The sequence below is a fragment of the Vicia villosa genome, unplaced genomic scaffold, assembly GCF_029867415.1.
Source record: "Vicia villosa cultivar HV-30 ecotype Madison, WI unplaced genomic scaffold, Vvil1.0 ctg.003033F_1_1, whole genome shotgun sequence".
Lineage (NCBI taxonomy): Eukaryota > Viridiplantae > Streptophyta > Magnoliopsida > Fabales > Fabaceae > Vicia > Vicia villosa.
The window spans coordinates 120,201-137,114 of NW_026706097.1; the positions used below are offsets into that span (position 1 = coordinate 120,201).

Genomic DNA, 16,914 nt, shown 5'->3' on the forward strand with positions numbered 1-16,914 from the left:
ATATATATATATATATATATATATATATATATATATATATATATATATATATATATATATATATATATATATTTGACCTCGGCTAGTCAAGTGTGTTTGCAACAACATAATCATCATCAACAATAACATGGATACCCATATACTTGAAACATGCAACATCATTAAGGTATCATCACAATATCATCATACTAACATCATCAACAACATCTTCATCAATTCATCATGAACAAGTCATCAAAATCACACATAACGCACAATAGTCCACATCCCTAAACATATTAGGTACTGGAATAATACTCAAATAACTTATCTAATTATATAATGGTATAGTTCTGCGCGTCGGATTACCAATGCTTCGAACGTCGCATCAAACAGAGTCATAAAACTCAAGTTATGGCGCGACTTGCCCTGACTACCAAATTGCTCGCTCAGCCCTCGCTTGGCGAAATTCTGTCGCTCTCCCCTCTCTCGCCCGGCGAAGCATTGGCGAAATCCTCGCCTATCGCTTGCCTCTGGCTCGCCCGACGAATTTGCTCTGTCAGCGACTCGCATGGCTCTCGCCCGATGATTTTGCGCGATCATCAACCTTTCAGGTGTGATTCGCTACAGTTTTAGATCACTCTCGAGTTGATTTTTCAAGCATCATACTCATCCAATATACTTTGTAATCATCATAATTCAAAGTTTTAACAAAAATTCATCATATATACATATTGGATTTAAATCATGTCATCTCAAATATCATTATTAACAATTATTCACATGCAATCATCATCCATCAATAGGATCAACAAAATCTACGTTTACCCTACCCTTATACCAGTCTTAATCAACCACAATTACCCACCCTTACCTTGTTACTCCTAACAATTGATCTCTCAAGGTCGAATGGATGAACGTCCCACTTTGCTGTCTCTTGCCCTAGCACTCCTCTTACGGTTTTCTCCAATTTCACGTACGATCTAAAACTGATCACTCCTTCCCTTACTCCTATTTAAATATTATTCCAGTTTAGACTTTTCCCAACAAGACTTTTGCCCTCAAAATATCTACACTGTCTTTTATTCTTATTATTTGAATAATTAATTAAATAATAATATAATTCATATATTATTGTACTCTAATTCACCTATAATTACCGTACTATGTCTCTAACTCCTGGACTCTCTTTCCAACCAAATAATCTAATAAACTGAATAAATCACACAACAATCACATATAATTATTATAATCAACGAAATCCAAATTTGGGATGTTATATTGTACATCCCGAATCAAGTTCGAATCGATTCGTTGTTCATTATAGCATGCATAAATCAATGATTATATTTGAAATTGATCATGATGCTTTTATTCATTGCATGAATAAGTGAAATAAGAACCATATATGTATTTGATTCAAGTTAAGTGCAAATAGAAATCTCAAACTATTTTGAAAACCATGAAAATTTGAGATTTTTTGTGTTTGATTCGAATTAACCAAATTAGGCACACTTTCCGGTTCAAATCAAATTGAACTGAGGCAAACCAAAGCTTTATATACACTTTAATTTGAATTAAAATTTACACCAGATTATAATCAAGCATTTTTTGGTCACCTCTGTTTGATTTTATTCGAATCAAACTTTACACCTGATTGGAATCAAATAGTTTTCAGCATTTTCCATTTGGCTATATTGCACCTGATTCGAATCAGATGAAAAATGAGTCAAAAATATTTTTCCTTCTTATTCCACTTCAACTGATCATTGGACTCAAACCACGAAATGTTCTTGATTCGAATCTAAGTACCCTTTTTCACTCATTTTCGTGCTTAATCTCAAGCACATATAAAACCATTTTGTCATCATTTTTCATGAAAGATTTTCATAATCAATTTTGTGATTTTTTGTGAAACCAACTTCCTCTCACTTTTAAAATGTTCAAAACTCTTGCAATCAGATTTCTTTCTTCTTCAACCTTTGTTTTGATTTCAGAACTTGATATTGAAAGATCTGTAATTGATTGAGGGATATTATCATGAAACAAGTCGCTCTTGAAGATTGTATAAAAAATTTAAATTATTGCAAGATTGTAGTTGTTATCATTAGTGTTCAAAAAATTTCAATGAAAAGAAGAAGATTCTCCTCTCCATATTAACTTGGTAATTACTCTTTGCAAAATTTATATAGTTTTTCAACAAAATAAAGTTCATGTTTTTCTTTCTATTTCTTATTCCAAACAAAAATAAAATTCTCCCTTACTTTTTATTAGGCAAAATTTATATAAAATCTTTTAAATAAAGAAAAACCACATTTTTTATGAATTCTTTTTTATTTTTTATTTAACTATTTAAAAATAGTATTAATACAATGCATATAGTTATTAATTCTTTACTTATAAATATATTTATAATTTGATACCGGTTACTTAATTTAGTTATCAAACAAGTCAATATTCTTAACAAAATATATTTTCATAAAAATTCTAAAAAAATAATTATAATTAATATTTTTTTTCTTTTTAAGAAAAATCTGTTGGAAAATTAGGACCATCTATTTATTTGATTTTTTCTTTTTGACAAGTCCATTTATTTGATTTTTATATTCAAAGAGAGTTGTTGAAATTTGTAGAACTAAAAACAAGCGAACAAATCAAGACCCATACAGTTCGGTACTCTGCAAGATAGATATGGCTGCGAGACTTATGCAAGCTGTTCAGTACACTTCCTATGGCGGAGGAGCCTCCGGTTTGAAGGTCTTCAACCATTTCTCACCACTTTCAAACTATGAAGTTTTTTGGTTTTTTAATTTTTTTTTCTTCAAATTAAATTAACCTAATTTCATTTACACGTGCGTAACTGATTCTGATTGAATTCAATAATTGATTTTAAGCAGCATGTTGAAATTCCCGTTCCAACTCCAAAAACTAATGAAGTTTTGCTCAAATTGGAAGCAGCTAGCATTAATCCAGTTGACTGGAAGATTCAGAAGGGTGATCTCCGGGTTATGTTCTTGCCTCGAAAATTTCCCCATACACCTTGTATGATTCACTAATCCTCTTTCTTTTTATTCAAATCTGTGTTTGGAACTTTGGATTAGTTTATAAGCACTTTTTCAAAATAAATTATAGCTTTATATGAAAATAGTTTGACTTTTTGTGTGTAGAAATGAATCTATTTGTCGAAGTGTTTGTGCAATACGAACGGAGGGGCTCAACTGATATGTGTTAGTTGAAATAACCGCGTGTAACCAGTTGGTTCATCGGTCAATCTCTGACGGAACAAGTTGTCTTTATTTATAGATAAAGATTTTTTTTTTTAAAAAGTGTTTGTGTGATATTAAGGAAATAGCTTATGAAATGATTTGGTTAAGTTATGGAAACTACTTTGTAGTTTATAAAATCAACTTTTTGACTATATGTTTTCTTTGATTGTAGTAATAGTTTATATATAAGTGATTAAATGATAAACATTTATCCTATAAGCTCTTAATTAATGTGTTTATACAAACAAACTCTTTTTCTGCTTACTCTTGCGGTGTATATAAGGTTCATTTGCTTTTGTGGGACTTTGATTCAGGTACTGATGTAGCAGGAGAGGTAGTAGAGATTGGACCCCAAGTCAAGGATTTTAAAGCTGGTGATAAAGTTATTGCTAAGCTCACGCATCAAGTACTTATCTCTTTCTTTCACTCTCTTAGTTTACTGTTTTTAATTTCTTCATATCATCTATGTTATTCCAAGCATAAATTGCAACACAATTTCATGATATTGCAGAATAGCCCATCCTCACTTATCAAAATATTGATCAAGTTAGCCCCTCTATTAGTTAAAGTCTGTTAAGTGTCAAGTAATGATGTATCTCGTTTAGTGACAAGCAACACACGTGTTAGTACATCATGTAGGCAAAAATCAGGGACTGAATCGATTAGAAGCTGGGGTCTTAATTGAAAATCTTCAATATCTATTTCTTGCTGTCTTCATCCTCTTTTCTTCTTTGTAACCAATAAGTAAAGAAACTAAATCACTAAATTGATACGGGTGTCTAATTTTAGGGACCAAATTGGATAATTTCCCGGATAAATTATCTTTTGAACCAACCACTCTAATGTATCTGGTCTATATTTAGTCTAGATACATTGATTATTCAATGAATCTAAAAGTAAACTTTTCCCCCATAATTGGGACCGGAGGGAGCATATGAAGATGCCACATGGTTTATAGTGTGAAATTATTTACATAGCTGTGTTACAGTTTATTCATATGCTCTTATGCCTTTGCTTGTGATATATATGCACTACTAACATCAGAGGTTTCTTAATCCACAACTCCAGGACTGATCCTATCTCCAATCCAATTCATTTTTATTCATATATGTTAATATCTAACAAGTATTATCAAATTTCGTGTTATGTTGAATGACAGTATGGAGGGGGACTAGCTGAGTTTGCAGTGGCAAGCGAGAGCTTAACAGCTGCCAGACCATCTGAAGTCTCAGCAGCTGAAGCTGCGGGTTTACCCATAGCCGGTCTCACAGCTCGTGACGCACTCATCGAAATTGGAGGAATTAAGCTTGACGGAACAGGCGAGCAGAAGAACGTTTTGGTAACTGCTGCTTCCGGTGGTGTAGGTGCATACGCTGTTCAACTTGCCAAACTAGGGAACAACCACGTGACAGCCACTTGTGGTGCTCGCAACATCGACTTTGTCAAAAGCTTAGGCGCTGATGAAGTTCTCGACTACAAGACTCCAGAAGGAGTAGCACTGAAGAGTCCATCTGGTAAGAAATATGATGCAGTGATACATTGCACCACTGGAATACCATGGTCAACTTTTGATCCTAATTTGGCTGAAAAAGGGGTTGTAGTGGATTTAACACCTGGCCCGAGTTCAATTGCAACTTTTGCTCTGAAGAAACTTACTTTTTCGAAGAAGCGGTTGGTGCCGTTTATTGTAAATGTCAAGCGCGAGGGCATGGAACATCTTGCTCAGTTAGTGAAGGATGGAAAACTGAAGACAATTATTGACTCTAAATTTCCTTTGAGCAAAGCTGAAGATGCTTGGGCTAAGAGCATTGATGGCCATGCTACAGGAAAAATCATCGTCGAGCCATAGGCACGGTTTGCTCGCTGATGTTGTATTTGTTCCTTCTACTTTTCTGCTAAACATTTGTATGTGTTTATATAGAAATAGAAATGAATGAATAACCTTAAATTCAGATATGTAATAAGTCTCTTTTGCTGGTTTGTATGTGATATACTCATACAGAATGGTTTTCTTCTTTGATTTGCGATTTGGAAATAAATGACTTATTTGAAATTGATATAGAAGTGGTTCTTTTCTTTTATTTGGTATTCTTGTGAGTTGTGAATTGTGATGATATATAGTGCATCTCTTTTCTGACGAGTGATTTAGTGATTCAGTTTGTTATAGTTTTTTTTTTTAATTGTTATTATTATGAAAAGGCTTAATACCCTTTTTGGTCCCGTACCTTTGCCTCTGGGTCCATTTTGGTCCTCTTTCTTTTAAAAGTTTCAAATTGGTCCCATACGTTGTTTAACAGAAACAAGTTGGTAATTTCTGTCAAATAATGGCTAACGGCGTTAAAATTGATTACGTGGAAAGAGCCGTTGCATTATCATATGTCTAGTCAGCACAATCTTCTTCTTCATTGCTTGCTGAAGGTTGTTCATATTTTTCCCCAAATTCAACCCTAGATGAAATTGGTTCCCAAGATCCCAAATTGAAACCTAAATTGTTAGTAGTCATGAGTTCTATGCGTGGCTCATCATCAACAAATAGCAACCTAAGTGAGTCATCTTCTTTCAGCACATCTAATCTTCCATGGAAGCCTCTATGTCGTTGTGGAGACAACGCGGCTCTTCGCAAGGCACGGACTGTCAAGAACTATGGAAAGCTATTTTGGGGTTGTCAACATTTTAAGGTAAGGATTAGTTTCAGTTGTGATGAGTTTATTGTTGTTGTAATGTTAATCTAATGCATCCCAATTTTCGTTCTCAACATGTACAGGGACACAGCAATCCTGGTTGTGGATTTTTTCAATGGTTCTATGAAGAATGTAAAGGTGAAATTGAGCAAACCTTGATGAATGATCAATGGAAGTTTGAAGTTCTTAGTGAAGAGATGGAAGAAGCCAAAAAACAGGTTGAAATATTGAGGCTTAATACTATGGAATTAGAGGATACTTTGAAGATCAACATTAGGTGGAAGAAGATTTGGAAGTTTATGTTTTTTTGTGTGTTATTTGTCTTAGTAGTCAAAATGTTGTAAGAGATCTCAAGTTGTTGTGACAGTGGGATGCCTCAAGTTGTTTTAAGTCCATCTACTATTTTGTATTAGGTTTATGCTCTATTTTGTGACATTGGGAGACCATAAATTGTTGGTCTATTTTGTTTTAGTAATCAAAATGCTGTATTTTTTTTGTCTTAATGATATGGAATATCCAAGTTGTCTTCTTCATTTTAGTGTTTAAGTTTGATAAACAATTTGTTACACATTGCTTTAAGTCCATCTACTATTTTAATGAGTGAAATTGTTAACATAACAAAAATTTGTTACATACTAAAACACAACTTGTTACATACTAAAACACAACTTGTTAGATACCAAAACACAACCTTTGTTCAAATTTGTTACAAACCAAAATATAACCTTTGTTCAACCTTTGTTACACACCAAAATACAACCTTTGTTCAACCTTTGTTCAAACACAGCTTGTTACTGAAACCAAAACACAAGCCTAAACTTTGTTCAAAACAACAATTATAAACTAAATAGTCTTAAAACAGAAAGGTACATAAATCTAAAAGGATTTCTTTGTGTTGTTCCTTTTTGTTGGAGTGGTCCTCCTAGTTGTAGGTCCAACTGCATTTTGTGACGCATTCAATCTTGTGGTTGGTCCCTTCGAAGCAAAATGTACTATAACAGATGATTGTCTTGGCTTCTTGTAAGGCAACTTCTGTGGCCTTGTAACAGCAGCCTTTGTAGGTGTTGCTCGTGCCCTTTGCTGACTTGTAGTAGCTTGTGTAGGTGTTGGTTGAGTGGTTCTTGTTGGTGCCCTTGGCTGAGTTGCAGTAGGTTGGGAATGTGTTGGCTGAGTGGTTTTTGCTGATGCCCTTGTCTGAGTTGCAGTAACTTGTGTAGGTGTTTGCTGAGTTGTTGTTGTCTGAGTTGCAGTAACTTGTGTAGGTGTTTGCTGAGTTGCAGTGGCTTGTGTATCTTGTGGTGGTTGTGTCCTCTTACAAGTGGACTTATTGTGTCCAATCTGTCTGCACCTGGTGCACCTAAGGACCATACCTGTTTTTCTTATTTTTCTGTCTGTTCCATCAATCTCACCCTGCTCACGGTTCCTCCTCTTCTTTGATCTTCCTGGCATCTTTTTGAATTTTGGTGGCTGCACATCTGGATACTCTGTTTTGACCCATAAATTTGTCCCATTAACAGGATATATGATAGGTTCATACACGGATATATACCTTGCCTTCTTATAGATATCTGGGATGTAATCATCAACATTAATGTTTCTACTCTTCATTGCAGCCAGAGCATGAACACAAGGTAGACCTGTCAGTTGCCATTTTCTGCATGAACAACCATGCTCCTTTAGGTTGACCCCAAAAATGTCACCTTGGTGCTCAATGTGTCTGACTTCTAATATAAACTCAGATGACATCCTACAAGTCATAAAAACAAGTCATAACTACAAGACATCCTACAAGTCATAAGAACAATTCAAAACTACAAGACATCCTACAAGTCATAAAAACAAGTCAAATATAAACTCAATGTGTCTGATTTTAAATAACTTTTATACCTTACAATCCAAGAATTTGTGTAACAACTTGCTTTTTCCACTTTCTTCTTGATGTTTGGCAGAACATCCCCATCACTCAGTAAAGAGAATTTCAACCTGTTTGTAGCCCACTTTTCCATAATATATCCCCTTATTTCTTCTAGCATTGTCACTAGTGGCTTTGCTCTTGAGTCTACAATCACACTATTGAAAGCCTCTGACATATTATTCAACACAACATCACACTTTGAAGTTGTCCTAAAGAATGACTTGCTCCAAAATCTTGGTGGAGTCTGCATCATGTGCTTATATGCATCTTCATGTATCTGTCTCATCCCTCTCATCTCCCTCTCCCATGCTTGTGGGTAGGTAGCCCTTGCAGCCTTCCAAATTATCTCCTTCAGCATTTTTCCTGGATACTTCTTTCTGAAATTATTGTATAGGTGTCTCACACAAAATCTTTGCTCAACACCTGGTAATAATTCATCCATTGCAGGAAGAAGACCCTGCAAAATTTAAAGAAAATGCAAAATTAAACCATAACTGAAAATGCTAAATTATCATAACTGAATTTTAGAAATTAATCATAGTGGTACCTTTTGCTGATCAGAAATGAATGTATATGTTCTACATTCTTCCCTTCCACCAAGATCATCAATTAGAAGTTCTAAGAACCAAGACCAACTATCTTTAGTCTCCCCTTCCACCACAGCAAAAGCAATAGGTAACATTTGGTCATTGGGATCTGTACCTATGGCTGCCAAAATCTGACCTCCACAAAGTCCCTTTAAGAAGCATCCATCTAGACCAATAATAGGTCTACATAACTTGAAACTTTTTTTGCAAGCAGCATAGCAAATATATAACCTTTTGAAATAAGGCCTTCTGTCCTCACCTTGTTCTTGTACAGGTGTCACATTTAACTTCACAGTTGAACCAGGATTTGTCTTTAGAATTTCATGACAATAATCATATATCCTTGTATAATCTCCTAAAAATGAGCCATCAACCATATCCCTAGCTGCAAATCTGGCCCTAATTGCCTTTGTCTTATTAACCCCCACATTCCATTTCCTTAGAGCCTTCTCCTTCATATCCTTTAGCTTCAACTTAGGATTATTTTTCAATGAGTTTTGCAACCTCTTGCTAAGCCATTTTGTACTCATCATCTTCACATTGTATTCCCTAGAACAACTGTGTATATCAACTAATTTCCTAAGTTGCCAAGTCTCCTCATTAGGCAGCTTTCCACAATAAGCTTCCCACTGACAGCCTTCCTTACACACAACCCTCACCCTCTGTTTGTCATTTTTCACAAACTTAAGAGCCCTACCACATTGGACAGAATAGGTTTGAATTGCCTCCTTAAAGTCACCTTTTGAGTTAAAATAAGTTCCCAACTCCCATTTATATTTAGACATATCTTTCATTAACTTAAAAATGGGATACTTCTTCTTTCTTGGTGCATCACTCTCCTCACTATCACATCCACTATCTAACTCCTCACTATCACATAAACTTCCATTGTCTTCTTCTTCCCATTTCTTTTTCTTACTTTTACTTGTTCCTTCATGGTTTCCATCATATTCAACAAGATTGTCTAAATTTTCATCTGAATAATCCTCACTCATATCAGAATCACTAAATGCCAAATCACTGTCATACTTGTAACTCTCATCCTCACTGTCATCAGAGCTTATAGTATCTACTCCATTCAGACCCTCAGTGTTGACATCATTCAGACCCTCAGTGTTCACATCATTCAGAACCTCATTGTTCACATCATTCAGACCCTCATTGTTCACATCATTCAGACCCTCATTGTTCACATCATTCAGACCCTCAGTGTTCACATCATTCAGACCCTCATTGTTCCCATCATTATTCCCAACATTATTCCCAACACCATTACCTACATTTAAGTCCTTTATGACATCTTCAAATAGATCATCAATGATGGATTCATCCAAAACACCTTCTTCACTCACATTTAAAGGGTCTACATCCATGGGTTCTTTCTCTACATTTAAAGGTTCTTCAATAAACTCTGGTTGGGATAACACATGTTCTACGAAAATGTGAACTTCCAAATGTACCCTAAATAGGTCAACTACATCATTTGCACCCTTATCATCCTTAAGTGAAGACATCCCAAGTTGAGGGTCTTTGTAGTAGATAGTGGCTACCTCAGTGTAACCTAAATCTTTCAGAACACCAACCAATTCAAAGTATGACCACCTATCCACGTCTACATCTAACTGGATACATTTACCCCCCACATAATCAGTATTTTCGGAATCCACAAAATGACCACTATGATGCAAAGTCAATGTGATAATATCTTCCATTTCTACCTAACACAAGAAAACTAACATTACAAACAATAAAACACATTACACATAAGCAAGTATTCGTCTCAGACTAGCACATTTCAAAAGGGGCAAAAAAACCTAAAAACCTAATCACTTCAGAAAAACGCAACAAGGTAAACATACATTCATACCACACATTCATAGCTACCAGAGACATGCAAACTGACCGTTTTTAGAAGTTAAGTCTTTGTCTTCCTCACAGCATTCTTCGTCTCCACTCTTCGTCTTCTCTCTTCGTCTTCTTCGTCTTCTCTCTTCGTCTGCTAGGGCTTTCTAACTGAGGCTCAGCATATGTCAATAAACCAAATAATGAAATAAACCAACTAATAAAATGCTAACTCTATTGACACCTAGGCAATGGTTTCATTACACCTCAGCAATAACTTAACATGTCAGCATGTTTTAAGTAAAAAAACTAACGTTTCTAACAGTCAGGACAAACGTGGCACCATTTTAATAACGTATGGGACCAATTTGAAACTTTTAAAAGGAAGAGGACCAAAATGGACCCAGAGGCATAGATACGGGACCAAAAAGGGTATTAAGCCTTATGAAAACAAACAAACATTTTAAAAACAAATTAATCATTTTAAATGTTATTTCAAAGTTCAAGGTATATTAGTTGTAGTTTTGTCAAAATTATCTCTAGTCATTTATTAGAGAGAGAAAAAAGTTAATGAAATTATCAAAAAGTTAAAAGGGTATTATAGGCAACAAAATAATCATCATTGTTTAAAAAGTAACAATAATTAGTTTTTTTTAGTATATGTAAAAAGTAAAAAAATGACAATTAAAAAGGAACGAAGGGAGTAATATCTAAATTATTAAATACTAATTTTATTTATTGATTTATTTATAATTAACAAACGAATTTAGAAACTAAAGATTTATGTTTTGGATAATTACATGATATGATTACATGAGATTTTTGGATAATTACATGATATGATTACAAGAGTTTCACGTAGGTGATGGTAGAAGATGTAATTTGTAGGTGATGGTAGAAGATGTAATTTATTGTTTGAGTTGGTAAGTCTCTGTTCGACAAGGTTATGTTCGACCTAGTCGAAGTAGTAGTAAGTTGTATTCTACGAGTCAAATACAGTATAGAGTTGTGGTGTCGAAGTATGTAAGCAAGTATTCGATAGAGTCGAATACTACATTTGGTGAATTGTATGTTTTGGTTGCTTACATATAGAGGTGACAATCTAAATCAGAAAACAACTTCACATTAATATTTTCCCTTCTTTGCAATACTCTCTCTCTCTCTCTCTCTCTCTCTCTCTCTCATTCTTCTTCTTCTTCTTCAACTTCTTAAAATCCTAATTCTTCCAACAAATTGGTATCAACGAACCCAATTGCGATTCAAAGAGAATCTGTAATGGCAAACGGAAACACAACATCAACGCAATTTTCAACAAATCTAACGAGTTTCAAAGGTGAGAACTACAAACGGTGGGTCGCGCACATGAAAGTCATCTTCAGATTTCAAGATATGGCTAAAATCATGAGTGATGAGGTACTTACATTATAAGTGAATGCAAAAGATGTTCAGAAGGTTGCGCACAAGGAATAAAGGAAGAAAGATGGAAAAACTTTGTTCTTGATTCATCAGTGTGTGGATCTAAAGAATCACACTGATTCAACCAAGAAAGGCATGAGCAACAAATATTCGAGAAAGAAAGATGACATGAACGAAGTGCATTGTTACAATTGTCATGGATTTGGTCATTATGCTTGAGACTGTCGAAAGAAGAAAGAGCCAAGAGAAAAAGATAATGAAGAAGTGAGATATGCTCATGTTGGAGAAAGTGACTCTAATGATGTAATACTCATTGCCAATACCTAGTCGAGAGTGTCATACCCCAAAATTTACCTGACGTAATTTGCATCTATCAGTTTATTAAGGGCGTTCAAAATTAGGAGCCATAGGATTTAATATACCTATTATTAAATTCGCTCTCCTATAAAATTCTTGTAAAAAACTGGCTTAAAATAAAGCAACGGTGTAAATAGCAAAGTCTCTAAATCCAAAGAGCTTTTTGGTTTTCTTTATTCTCTTGTGCTTCTTAGAAAGTAGAGGGGTGTGTTTTAGAAAAGTTTAGAGCCCAATAGGCCCATTTTGCTCATTATAAATTAGCTACTTGTATTTTTATTAATCATAAACTTGTTAGTATTAGTAATCCATAAATATTAGTTTTATTGGGTTTATTAAAATTAATCAGGTTTTATATTAATATAAATTACTTAACATGTTATCAAAAAGTCATTGTTTATTATTATTTAGTTTATTAATTAAATAGAATATATTGATTTATGTTGTTTTTTGTTAATTGAGTCTGAACCGAAAAAAAACGTTAATGGGCCATTTGCATTGCATTAGCGGGCCAAAGACTGGAGGCCCAAGTACGCGCGCGGGTCATGTGTTGGACCGGGTCAAAGCGACCCGGATCCTGTTCACCATCCCCAACCTTTGCAAACCCTAGACCTCCTTCCCAAGCCAGCAGCGGCCGCCGCTCCTCCCCCAACAACAAACCCTAATTCAATCTCCGCCCAGGCCCATACGAATTGAATCATAATCAAACAATAAGCAGAAAACTAAATCAAATCTTAACAAATTGAATCAAGTAATTTTATTAAATCAAAATAATATTACAGACATATAGGAAAATCCAATCGGAATCAAGAAAAACCTAAAACTAATTGAATCAAAGAATCAGATCCAATCTTTCCTAACCTAAAACAAAACCCTAAGACTATAAATTGAAAAGAAGAAATTAGAAGAAGGGGATTTTTTGGCGGAGAGGTCTTTTTTGTGCGCCGCCGCAAATACCAAAACAGTTTCATTGGAGCTTTTTCTTCACCTTCGTACCTGCACACAAGAGAAAGAAGGAGAAGATCAGAAGGAGGATTAGGAGCTTACACGTTCCTGAAAATCAAGACCAAAGGTAAACACGAAATCACTTAGCTTAAGGCTTTGTCTGAATCAATTGCATGTGTGTAATTCTGGATTAGTTGATTTTCTGAAAGAATTGGGGGTTTAGGTTTTCGATTTGGGGTTAGGATTCATATTATTCTGGTGGCGTACAGTGGTTTTGAGGGTGGTTTAGGGTAGTTTACGGTGGCGTACGGTGGCGTACGGTGTCTGTTCTTGTGTTCTTGGGGGCTCTTTTGGGTTTTGTTCAAGAGTGAGAGAGAGAACGAAGAGAGAGAAAAGGAGATTAGAGAAAAAAAATGGAAGAATGAGAGGGCTTCGTGTGAAGCCACCACCTTACCCCTGTCCCAAGCCGTCCGATCTACGCCATTTGGCCAATCACGGCCACTTGGCAGTGCCACGGAACATGATTCCGTATGGCCTCTTACCATGCACCCTCCATCATAAACACGTGTAGGCCATGTGATCCAGTCAGATCTAAATCCAACGCTCCATGTCTGAACGCACACCACATCTCGTACACTTGCGCTGCACACGAACCAGCGGACTCAAAACTTAGTTGGGCTCAGCCCAGTAGCCTTTAACACCCCCAAAATTGCTAACTAATAACCAAATACACCCCCTTGTTAATAAAATAAATAAAATTCAATTAAATAATCTTGTTTGTTTAGTGATTTAGTGGTTAATTAATTAATCAAGATTTATTTTATTATTCTAATAACTCGTTAGTTAAATTTTTCTATTTTGTTAATGATAATTAATTATTTAAATAAACTTCTAAAGAATATTAATTAATTAATTAATTATATATTTTCACAACTTAGCTTAATTTCTCCTCAAACCGACTAAATATATTGGTCGTATTAGACGAGAAATAAAACGATTCTGATTAATTCGCAATGTACTTGCCCTCAATAATTCTCTCCTTGACCCGATTGAAACTATCAGTCGCTTTAGACGAGAGATAAAATACTTAAAAATTAAAATACAATTAATTTGCTGCCCGCGATGATCGAATCTATCGATCTGAGTAACCAGCAATGCCAATAAATCTGTTAGCTATACCGATTGAATCTATCGATCGCCGCATCTAACAGTAACAAATTAAATCAAGGTTGTACGCCAACCTCAAAACACTTTCACCCTTAAAATAAAATTCAAGTACGATAGGCTATTCAAAAAGCCTCTAAAAACAATTTCAAATCACAAATTCAACCCTAAGGCGTACAACCTTGTGCCCCGAACTACGTTGACTCTGATTCTCCATAAGGAGATACGTAGGCACTTGGTAACAAGGCGAGTCTCCCCCCTAAAAATCTCAATTCAGTCTAATATTAATTCTTGCCTCTTTTCACTTCATTAGCTATAAACCTGAATCTTTAAATGTTAGCCTTTAGGAAAGGGTTGAGGGTGCCTAACACCTTCCCTCAACCTGATTATAATAACTTACCCAGATCTTTATACTGCATGGGGTTTCCTATTCGCCCTTCAGAATAGGTGGCGACTCTAAACCTTTCAATTTTTAGGCAGGTTGCTACAGCTGGCGACTCTGCTGGGGACAACACTTTTAGTGAATTATTATGCTCCTAAGGCTTGAGAGGGTTTAGGTTTAGGTTTGTGGTTTAGGGTTTGTGGCGCATTTTAGGGTTTGGCAAACTTGCCACGTTTAGGGTTTGGGGGAAGGTTTATCTTTTTAGTAATGATTTTTTTAATTATTTATTTATTTATTGTTTTTTATTAAATATTTATTTGCCGTATTTGCATTAAATGTTAATTGTTATATAATTTGCATTATTGGGTATATTTCACTGCTGTTAAGCCTAAGCGTGGGGATTATAATAATGACCAGAGGGGAATTACATCGCCTACGAGTCTTATTATAATTCCACTCAGAGTGGGTTAAATATTCGGAAAGTTCTGATACGAGGCTCGACCTTGTTGAGGGGTGGACTGGGTAGTTAGCTGATCTCTCTGGGAACCAACCCCTAAAATTCGAACCTCATGGACCAATGAGTTGTTCTAAAATCCAAAGAGACAAAAAGTCTCGGCGGCTACGAATGATCCCATGAGACCTTCTAGAACTTTCCCATGGGAAGGGTAGGCTCCCGAGCCGTTATGCCGAACCTATGAACTTAGGGCCTATGTGATTATATGTTGAATATATGCTTATTATTATAATATTATGTTTTTTATAATTATTTGCATGCATCATACATCATATGCATATTTTTATCATGTCTTATCCACAGGTGAAAAAAAAAAGAGGAAAAAAGAAGAATAAAAAATAATAATAATTCTTTTTGGTGAAAATTCAGGAAAAATGAATGCTAAGAAGCCTATTGTCCACCTCACCGTCTCAGTGCCTGACATCAAGAAATTGAGAAATATAAGGGATAAGATGTCATCAACTGCTTTGAACAGGTTTGAAGGCCGTTATGGAGATATTTTGGACTTGCTCAAGGTTAAGGTTCAAGAAGAAGCAATCACCGCTTTGATCCAGTTTTATGATCCGCCGCTCAGATGCTTCACTTTTCAGGATTTTCAGTTGACTCCTACTTTGGAGGAGATGGATGCTATGCTTGGGTTTTCAAGAATTAAAAAAGTATTTTATACAGGTGCTGGAAAAAGGGCTGAAATGTCTGATTTAGCCAAAGCTTTGGAAGTGCCCGTTGCGGATTTAGAAGCTAATCACAAGACCGACGGAGGAATACAAGGAATTAAAAGAACTTATTTGGAAGCTCAAGCTATGTCTTATGCTCAAAAGAAACAATGGGACATTTGTGGACATTTTTTGGCTCTTTTAATTTTTGGTATTGTTCTACTGCCTAATAAGGCAGAATATGTTGATGATGCTGCTATTCATGTCTTCACCTCCTTCAGAAATTCAAATGAGGATCCAACTCCTACTATTCTTGCTAATATTTACTATACTATCCATGATCGGTATGAAAAGAAAAGGGGAGCGATATCCTGTTGTCTTCATTTACTATACTCTTGGTTGACTTCTCACCTTTACAAGGCTAGCTATTTAATCAAAGATTTGACTAGGCATGAATGGTCTCAAAAGCTAAGAGCTCTCAATGCGGATTCTATCTTCTGGTTTGCAAGGAAATTAAATTCTGAAAGAATTATTTATAAATGTGGAGAATTTAATAATGTACCTTTAATGGGAACTTTGGGTTGTATTAATTATAATCCCGTGCTTGCATTGCGCCAATTGGGTCATTCTATGGATTGTGAGCCTTCCGATCAACAAGTGGAAGGATTAATTTTGCATGATAATGGGAAAGGAGAACCAAGAACATTAAAGAAAGTAATTCAAGCTTGGAAGCATGTTCAAACAAAGAATTATGGACCGAAGAATATTGTTGCTAAGGAACCTTACACTAGATGGGTTCAAGAGAGAGTTGGGAAAATTTTGCTACCTTTTGTTGTGGATCCCGCGTACAAGCCCGATTCTCCTAATCCTATTTCTCTATCCATCGAAGAGATAGAAGGAATCAAGGCTGCCCTAGAGGCGTCCCGTAAGGAAAAGGAAAAATTAGAGCTTGACATACATCGACTTTCCAACGAAAAAAGCCAACTACGCTTCGATCTTAAGGAAAAGAACCAGGAGCTTCAAGCTGCTAAGGAAGAGAATGATAGACAAAGGAATAAAAGGAAGCGAGCAACCGAAGGAGTTCTAAGTGCTAACTTTGATTTAATTGCACACAATGAAAGGTTGGAACAAGCGGGCATAGAAATTGCAAGGTGGAAAAGGCGCTATGAGAAAGCTTCCCATGACAAAGCTGAATCTGAGAAAAATCTAGAAGCTG

At 35.4% G+C, this 16,914-nt stretch overlaps 2 protein-coding genes across 2 annotated transcripts; both read left to right on the plus strand.

Annotated features, from left to right (window-relative positions):
• The first annotated feature begins 2,578 nt into the window (after positions 1-2,578).
• LOC131640297 (chloroplast envelope quinone oxidoreductase homolog) lies at positions 2,579-5,299 on the plus strand. Its single transcript, XM_058910710.1, has 4 exons — positions 2,579-2,736; positions 2,877-3,021; positions 3,560-3,651; positions 4,405-5,299. Exons 1-4 carry the CDS (start codon positions 2,671-2,673, stop codon positions 5,092-5,094), a joined length of 993 nt encoding a protein of 330 aa, XP_058766693.1. The 5' UTR covers positions 2,579-2,670; the 3' UTR covers positions 5,095-5,299.
• A 100-nt stretch (positions 5,300-5,399) lies between these two features.
• LOC131640298 (uncharacterized) lies at positions 5,400-6,375 on the plus strand. The gene is made up of 2 exons (XM_058910711.1): positions 5,400-5,923; positions 6,010-6,375. Exons 1-2 carry the CDS (start codon positions 5,747-5,749, stop codon positions 6,268-6,270), a joined length of 438 nt encoding a protein of 145 aa, XP_058766694.1. The 5' UTR covers positions 5,400-5,746; the 3' UTR covers positions 6,271-6,375.
• The last annotated feature ends 10,539 nt before the right edge of the window (positions 6,376-16,914 follow it).